General features: G+C 43.6%; 1 protein-coding gene across 1 annotated transcript in view; it reads right to left on the reverse strand.

Annotated features, from left to right (window-relative positions):
* AKAP13 (A-kinase anchoring protein 13) overlaps nt 1-3,168 on the reverse strand; it is a 76,162-nt gene extending 72,994 nt beyond the window's left edge. The window contains exon 1 of the mRNA XM_055795227.1: nt 2,438-3,168. Within this exon, the coding sequence (XP_055651202.1) occupies nt 2,438-2,518 (81 nt within the window). The 5' untranslated portion in view covers nt 2,519-3,168. The remainder of the gene's footprint in view (nt 1-2,437) is intronic.
* Nucleotides 3,169-9,380: the final 6,212 nt, after the last annotated feature.

Consider the following 9,380-nt stretch of genomic DNA (forward strand, 5'->3'; position numbering starts at 1 on the left):
TAGTTGTGTGCATCAGCCCCCAAAATTGCTGAGGTTTTTGTTGGTTGTTTTTGGTTTTGTTTTTGGTTTTGTTTTTGTTTGTTGGCTTTTTTTTTTTTTTTTTTGGTAACTTCACAAGCCACTGTTTCAGGCACAACTTAAAAATGGAAAATTTGAGCCCCAACACACTGACCCTTCAGAAGACACATGCGTTGCAAAATACTTGCTAGGAACCACAATTCTTCTGTGATTATCCAAGAATGGTTGCAATCAATGCAAACATAATCCCATCTATAAACATTTAGTAACCGAAATGACACAAGATCTTCTTTGTTCACAACTTGTTCCAGTTGTAGTTCTCCACCAGCTGTTTTTTTTTTTTTCATATGCCATGATTACTGAATTCCCCATCTTAAAAAGAAGCAAAGAACATATTCATCTACCACTGAAAGAAAAGACAGCTTGTTCCAGTCAATCTGTAGGCCAAACTGACAGCTCCTTGGTGCTTTGCAGATCTCTTGTTAGAATTTCATTCAGATCAAAGACTTAATGGATCCTATTATGTGGGTTTGCTTTTGTTGTAAGGATATTTACTTGCTTTTCAATACTTGACACTTAAGAAACTCTGTCCTCTTAACTCACGAAAAATATGGCTACCTAAGTAAGGTACAGTTTTATTTAAGTATTTTAATTTAAAACAAACACAACAAAAAAACCCCAACCCCCCAGCTCCCTCATTTAGGGTCTGATCCAATTGCCATTAACGTCAAGAGATGATCTGCCACTGACGCACTCTAGGGCTGGCTTGGATCCCTACATCATCAAATTCAATTTCATGTACCGATTAGGTTCTAGAAACCAGCTAAAACATGAAGAATTATTTAAAAATCGAGCTAAACTTGATTGTAACTATAGCTGTCACTAGCACCCTCCTATTTTAACCATCTGCAGCTTGTACAGTCTATGTTCGGAGCAGCAATGCGTGCACACACGCAGACATATATGAACACTGAGTCATTTGCAGGAACAGACAGTATAACCCACAGTTTTGAAACTCAATTAGGAAAATACTAGTGGGAACTAACAAGAGCCACATTTTGTTAAAACATCTAAGCTTTGTTGAACAAAAACTAATTCAGGGAACTGACGACATCAGAAATACTGAAGTCAGATAATTATAGAGAATTACATTTCAACCCAAGCATTCAGATACTCTTTATAAAGAAAAAGATTGTTTTTTTTGTATCAGCAATGAAAGTTGTCAGGCTCTTTTCCCAAGAATTATTAAGCAGTCATTTCACACAAGTAGTGTGTGCAATGGATGTCTATATATTTTAATGACTCGTAGGGTGTCTAGAGATTGTATACCATGGATTCAATCCTCAACCAGCATCCTTAACATGACAGTTCATAAATACTCAACAAAACTGAGTTAGTAGAGAAAACAAGTTATGGCTATTTGTGTCACCAAAACCCAAAGGATACAGTGAATTAAAGGAAAATACTGTTAATCCTAAACAAAGCAAACTAACAAGTGCAGATAAAGTAGAACAAGAATAATGTGAAAATATTTTTTTTATATATTCTCGACCCAACTCAGAAACAAGGGCATGAAGCAAAAACCATAAAAAAGGAAGCCATATGATCACACAGAAACCTGCTGCCTCAGCTAAGAAAAGAAAAGAGAGAAAAAGTGAGAAGGAAAGAGAATGCTCTTCCAGGAGTTCAGATCTCTAAGCTGGGCTGTGTTTTGCAGTCCCTCTGGCTGCTTTTCTATTTCCATCCACTTTGCCAGGAAACTGCTGAAGCTCCAAAAAGCTGTTACGGAGACAGGACATTCCCAGACTGCCATTGTGCCATTTGGTGGAGCACTTGCTAATTTTAGATTAGAGGAGGAACACACTGGGACAATTAGCCCACAGCCACTTCTGACTCTTGCTCCAACCCATCTGCAGACAAAACTCACACCCAAACAATAAGACTGACAGCAACACCCTTCGAACACAAATAAAAAACAGAGGCAGAGGAGGACCCACCATGCCTTTTTTGGCAGAATACATCTTTCAGAGGACCCGTGCATTTCAATCCCAAAAGCGACCACTGGAAATAAAACCCCTTTGCCCAACAGCACCTGACACAGAAAATCCACCTGCAAGCAATTTTGAAACCTTCTTCCAAAACAGGAGGGGACCATTTAATGTCAGAGGACAGGGAAGATGGCCAGAGAGAGCTCTCCGAGTATCTGATTGCATGCCACATGAGATTATCTGGTTGCAGAGAAATGGCATGAAATGGTTTGATAGCACTCAAAGCCATCTCCTTGCTTAACGGTGAGAGCTCTTCCACCTGTTCCCCCTCTCTGCACCATCCAGCTGTCGACACAGGCACAGCAGGGAACAGATCAACCCGCTGGAGACTGGGAAAGGAAGCCATACATAAGTGTACACAAACATCATACCTTTAACAACACAACATCTACAGTCCTGTCCACCTTGGAAATGTCGCACAGGCTGTATCGCCTCTTGTGGCGTTCGTACATTTTTTCCAAAAAGCTGGGAGCGGAGGAGCAGAGCCCACCATGAACCCGGGGCTGACCACGGCCAGGCGTGCTCCAGACCTCTCACAGTGTCTCAGCACTGGAGTCCCGGTGGCTCCACACACCAGCCTGTTCGAGCCTCCCAACAGGAAAAAGAAAATCCCAGAGCTGCGACCAGCTGATAAAGTCTTCTCGGAACAGATTTGCTTATACAGGCAATGCAGGAACTTATAGCAAACAAAAGATATTTGAAGAGAGCTTTATACATATAGGATTATTTTTTTTGCAACTGCTAAGAACGGTATCAGCCTTCCTGTTATAGTAACAATCATAAAATAAAATGTTTTCCAGACAACTTTGATATCCAAAAAGCACCAGAATGAAAATCTTGCCCAAAAAGAGAACAAAAGCCAGATGTGTGCAGCAGGAACCCTGACGATCCGAGAGGGAAGGCAGAAGGTAGGCTCAGCCACGACGGGTCTAATTCAGGAAGAAACAAAAAGGAAAAAAAAAGCGCCGATCACCGTATCCAATGTAAATACTGTCACCAGCGTGATTTTTTCTTTCACAGCCCCCTGCACTGAAAGGAACAATAAAAAAAGGTACTTTCCTCCTTTCCAGTCAGTTCACTGTTCACCAGACAGGAGGGCTTGGTTTTGCATTAAGTTCAAATTTCTAATGACAGCACAGGGCAAAAGGAAAGAAAATAATGAAATAAAGCCACTCCCTCCTGATTTGGGCTGGGACGTCACTACTTGCCTTTTTAGTCATGGACCAGTGTTCTCCCAGCTTTCAAAATTTCTTTGCAGTTGTGGGAGCATGATTCATCTCTTCAGAGAGAGGGGGGAAAAAAAAAAAAAAAAAAAAAAAGAGGAGGGAGGGGAGGAAGAAAAAGCAGGAGCTTTACTTCGCCAGCCTCTTCCACCTTCGGCTGCAGGCACTTGGTGTGTTTGCTCGGTCCAGAAAGAGACTGAGCAGCAAAGGGATGTCTGTTCAGAGAGGTAAAAGGACTCTTGCCTCTCCCCCAGGCCAGGTGAATGAAAGACGATTTCACGCTTAATGCTTCCCCAAAACAGGAATGGAAACTTAAGATTTAAACAGTGCGCACACACAGATACAAGAAGAAAAAAAAAAAAAAAAGAATAAAAAAAAAGAAAAAAAAAAGGAAATCAGCCATGCTTTATTTTTTTTTGTTCCCAACACCAGCAAAAGATTTCCCCAACTTGCTGTCCAGAAAGTTTTCTCTCTTTTATTCTAGTTGAAGGACAGAGCTCTATTTAAAAAAAACAAAAAAAAAAAAGAAAAACCAAACCACACAAAAAACAAACAAACAAAAAAAACCCCAAAACACAAAACCCCTAAAGTTTTTTCGTCTTTCTAATGCTGGGCCAGTCAGAGTGTCTCTCCCCTCTCAATAGCTCATTCACATCAGCTGGGCCCTGCATGCACACTGCCACATGGTTTCCTGTTTTCAAACTGCCCCCTTGCAGCCCCCTCCGCTTTCCACCCCACCCTGACCTCTCGAGGGATGAAGTCTTTCCATACTTCCCTGGCTTTAGACATTCTCTCATTCACCGATTCAAAAGGGAATGGGGGCGGTTAAAAAAAAAAAAAAAAGAAAAAAAGACAGAGAAGAAAAGGGAAAGGGGAGGGGGGGGAGTATGTGGTTGGGAGTTTGCAGAGAGCAGAACTTGCTGCTTTTCTGCAGAGAAGCTGGAAATGCAGGAATCGTTAATCCTGTGTTGCAAGAAGGAAACACAGACATCGGAAACTGTGCTTATCAGCCCAACGCTTAATTGCAGATCTCCAAAAAGCCATCCTCTGCGGTACGGGGTGAACTGGCCCATCTCCTGCTGCGGGGATTCGCTCCTCTCATGGAGCTTAGTTAAGGGTTTGTAGGTCTTTTCATCCAGCCCAGTAGGGTGGCCCTGGTCCCCTGGTTGTATGAGGCGCTCTGTAACAACCAGCTCAAGCTCTGGCAATGGTGACTCAAACCCTGCAGCCTGCCGATACGGATTAAAAGTGAATTTTTGGCATTTGAATACAAGAAGAGTCTTCCAAGGGAGGTCTAAACCCATCCGCTGCAAGTGGGCACTCCAACTCTTCTCGTTCCAGTGCTACTCAGTCTTCTGGCCATCCAAAAACATTGCACCAGCTGCCTCCCCGTGAGTAACACAGGAACTGACTCCCCTCTGTGCCTGTTTGGTAAAATGCTGAAGAACAGTTTATAGAAACACAAAGTACTATTTTAGGCTCTCCTGGACATGACACCCCCAAGCCGTACAGTCAGATTACGCAAAAGCATAATTACTCTCTAGATTTAGCAGACTCAGTAAGCAAGCCGAGAAGGGTATTTTTTCCTAAGACTACAGCGTGGCTTGGTGGCATGGTGGCCAGCCGTGACTCGAAGGTCCACCCTTGGGCATCACACCGTGAATATGTCCTCATGCGCTGGAGCAGCCTGGGACTCGCAGCGGATGAGCTCCTCCCGGTAAGTGACACAGGTACGCTCTTACCTAGTCAATGCGAGGTATCTGCCCCCACTTTCATTAGGCTCCATCTCTCCCTGGCAACCCAAAGCTTCATCTCCACCACACCACCAGCTGAACCGAGGAGGATCTCCTCTACCAGGCTCTCTTACAGTTACAATTCCCAGCTCGAGATCTCAGCCAATGACTCTTCTCCTTAACAACGAGCAGAGCTTCTGCTTTCAGTATTGGGACACACACAAAATGTGGTAGTGCTTTGGGGACTTTCTGGAGCCACCAGTTTTCTCCGCAAGTAATGAATCCCAGCGATCATGTGCCCGTCGAGATGAGGAATCAGAAATGGCTGTGACAGCATTCCAGCCCTTCAAACACTACCATAAAAGGCAGGGATTTCCTCAAATCTAAATTTACAAGACAGGAACCTATAAACAAAGTGTGTGAATTTAGTTCAGGTAAAGGAATTTCCAGCAGTTGCTGTGCCTTAATGATGTTTTAATGTTTCATTATGGGACACGCGCATTTTTTTTTTAACTGATACAGCAGTTAATTTTGTTTTCAAATCAATTTAATTACGACTGCCGGTATGTATGTAAGGCCTAGATTTATCCAAATGACAGTTGCACAGCTCTGTCCAGGCACTCCTTAAAGCATTTTACCTTTGAACCACAGAGCTCCTCTGCCAACCAGAATGAGATGTTCAGCCACAGGGTGCAAGCAATGCCCACTTTGCAGAGGAGACTGTTAGGTGAGCATCATTACTAACTGCGACAGCACATCTTCCACAGAGATGCAAGATCAGTCTGACTTGTAGCTGCATCAATACCCAGCTTTTGTGGCTCATTATTTCACCTTTCCTACAGGTAAGGAGAAATGAGAAACATCTGTAGCCAAGGGAGGTGGAAGACACACTGGGAGATGTTCCAGGAAGTTAAAAAGAGGCCGTTTTCTCAGCTGTGCACAAGCATCTTGGTATGGCCAAAAGCCACAAGGAACCCAACATATGCCCTCATGGGGCAGGAGGGAACAGAAAATTCAGGTGGGAAATGCAGGCAGGTGGCAAGAGCTGGCCAGGGAAGCTGCCAGGCCAGCAGCAGGAAGGGTGACTCTGGGTACAGGATCCATCCCAGGACTCAGTACACGTCCATGCCCTACCTGTGAGTCAAGATGAGGACCCGCCTTCCCCCATAATTATTTGTTTTCATCTATGAAAGGTTGCCAGATGATCTCTTTGGACTCCTCTAAAACTTCAGCCACAGAAGGAAATAATCAACACAAACAAACTAACAAAAAATACCAAAAATACATCCATCCCCCCCCCCCCTCTTTTTCTTTTCAAATTTAAGCTTCTAAATCCCTAATTTGTTCCAAGAGTTTTTCTGTGGTTATGTTCCTGACTCACAGCCAAGATCAGGAGGCCAGTGATGACTACAGACACCCAAAGTCCATCCCATCTTCATTTCCAGACTTTGCTGTCGAAGGGGGGGGGAGAAACTTAATATAAACAAATAGAAGATAATGTGCCAGACATGCTTCCCCTTGGGAGACCATCACTCTCTTCCCACATTAGGTGGGGCTTTTGCTGCATTGTTTCAGGCTAGAAATCTTGCCTTGCACACAGCTTATATACACACAGGCATGCCGAGCAGATGCAGAAGACAGACTCAGCCCGGACGAAGCAGAACAAAGGTTTCCAGTCTCCTTTGTCCATCTATTTAAGGCAGTCTCTTGAATGCTGTACGCATGTTTACACAGTATATAATATTTATGCCCAGAAATAACAATGCACCAGGCAATCAGAGGATAAAGATTAAATAAAAAAAATAAACTACTCCAATAAGTAAATAATTCTCTTTTTTTTCTCAGAGAGTTGCTCAAAATGGAGCAGAGACGCAAACAGCAGTCCAGGCCACCGGCTGCTGATGCGACAGTTCTGGGCTCCTTATTGAAAACATCTGGAAGTGCTGAGCCACTTTGTGCAGACAGGAGTTTGAAACTATCCAATCGTTTCATATCCAAACCAAAGTCCAGCTCTGTGGATTTCAAGTGAGGGAAAGAGGGGGAGAAAAAAAAAAAAAAAAAAAAAAAAGGCACTCGATCGCACCATATGATCTGTAACTCATCCAGATAAAACTCCTCCTCCTCTACCCGCTAACAGACCTCTTAATGACAAGGAAATCATGGTTATTCTGAAACAGACTGCACTGTTGTTATCTGTTTCAAATTACTTTTGCCATATCGTTATGAAACACTGAAAATGATGCAATCTGCAGAAATACTCAGGCGTATGAACTTTTTTAACTGCGGCTCTGATAGGAACTAATGGAGCAGTAGATGAAAGGAAAAAATTCTCCCTGTTTTAAGCAAGTCAAAACCCACTTTTGGGCACTAAACACAAGAGATAATAAATTCATCAGGCAGTAAGAGAGAAGAATTACAATTTCAATTGCTCTTTTCTTAAAAGAAATCAGCTTTTTGGAAAGGGTTTTTAAAATTTTATGTTTCTGGCATTTGCAAAGATAGACAAAACAACCCCCTTTTTTTTCTAAAACTAAATAAGGCAAAGGAAAGCTGCATTCTAATACTGCAAAGCCTGTAAGAGGAGCGCATCCAATGTGGAAGGGAGCACACATCCATCGTGTCTGCCGGGAGGCAGGTCAGCACCCCTGTGAGAGAAGGCAGAGATGAATGCTCATATGTGGATTTTGAAGAAGGCCAGCCAGTTGCTGAGCACTAGTGAGCACTCACGCCACAGACCTTGGTAAAAAGCCCTAGATGTTAGATAATGCATTTCTCATTTTTGCAGGAGCACTGAAAGGAGCTTTGTGACCAACCTGTTCCCACCCTGCCTGTCTGCCTGCATCCCCACTGTGGCACTTTGGACCAGGGCCACATCCCTCCAGCCACGGCATGACCTGCTAGCACCCCACCAAGCAGTGGTTTCTGTGGGGTGGCCCCAAAAGGCTGGTCATGATTGTGGATTCCCCTTCAAGGTAGGGCATGAAAAGAGGAGTCATGGAGAGGGACATGGACAGCCCGCCATGATCAGATGTCACAGAAATCTCATCCATAGTGAGCGCCACACTGCTGTAAGGGAGAAGGTCAGCGATCCAGGCAGCAAACCTTCACAGTTCTGGTCCTAAAACACCTCAATATTCACCAGCTTGACTTAATCCTTGGTACCAACACAAGTTCTCCAGCCCAGGTAGCCCTGACTCTCCCCAAACCTCCCTATTTAAATCAATCAGATCTTTATGCAAAGGTGAGACATTTCCTTGCAGAGCTGTATCATGGCTTTGGGGCAACATGACTGAGCTGAATTTTACATCAAAAAACCTCACTGTACAGCTGCAGCCCGAGTTTGAGCTCAAAGACATAATCGTCTAACGGACAGCTGAAGAACCATGAAGGAGGAATGGGAAAGGCCTGGAAAGCTGTCAGACATACAGATACGTGGAGCATGTGTTTTGAGAAAACACAAAACCACCTTGAGAGACCTTCAACCATTTCCTGACCTTCCCTTTTCTAATATTTCTCAGAGACTCAGTGTACATTTCTCAGGAATTTCTATTGTCCAAATAACCTTCAGAAAAATGCTGAAGCTTTGGTCTGCCACGGAGCATGCCTGAACATCCTCCCAGAGGAAGTCAACTGCCCATCTTACTGCTCCCAAATGGCTACAGGAGAAACACCTCCCACACAAGAGATTAGCAGCCCCTCAGCTGACTTTACATCGGTTTGCAACAACTAGTTCTGCATTTACCAAAAATAACCGCAAATCGAGATGTCTGGCTGGCTGAAGTACTGTGGGATCTTGGATCATGCCACAGATATTTATTTAGTGTGTTATGGGAGCTGAGAGAAATACTTCTTGCTGTCAAACACGGGACATGTTGTTTTGCCCTGTGAATTCCAGTATCCTGAAAATGGGGAGGGGAAAACATGAGCGGATAAAGTGGGACAGACTGTCAAGGAGTACCTGAGCTACAAACTGCAGAAGCAAATCAGTCTCCCAGAAGCAACTTGTGCTTCAGGTCCCCTGCGTCCTCTGGGACACCAGCTGCTCCCACGCTCAGACACTTCCCACCGGGGCACAGGGTCTAATGATCTACAGATTGCGTAAAACACAAAAATAATGGGGTCTTTTATAAAGAATAACACAATTGTCAACCAAGAGATCTGGATGGGAGATATTGCTTTGGTTTCACAGCTGGCTCAGCCCAGCCTGAAGCTGCTGCTGAAGTTCACAAATGCAAAACTCAAAGGAATTTTTCATTATTGTTCCATGCATAATGAAAAAGCATATTCTGGCATCACTGGGATAGATATAGGATATAAGAAGGTATTGATCTATGCAAATAAAAATATATGTTCCATTA

The sequence above is a fragment of the Falco peregrinus genome, chromosome 1 (assembly GCF_023634155.1).
Source record: "Falco peregrinus isolate bFalPer1 chromosome 1, bFalPer1.pri, whole genome shotgun sequence".
Taxonomy (NCBI): domain Eukaryota; kingdom Metazoa; phylum Chordata; class Aves; order Falconiformes; family Falconidae; genus Falco; species Falco peregrinus.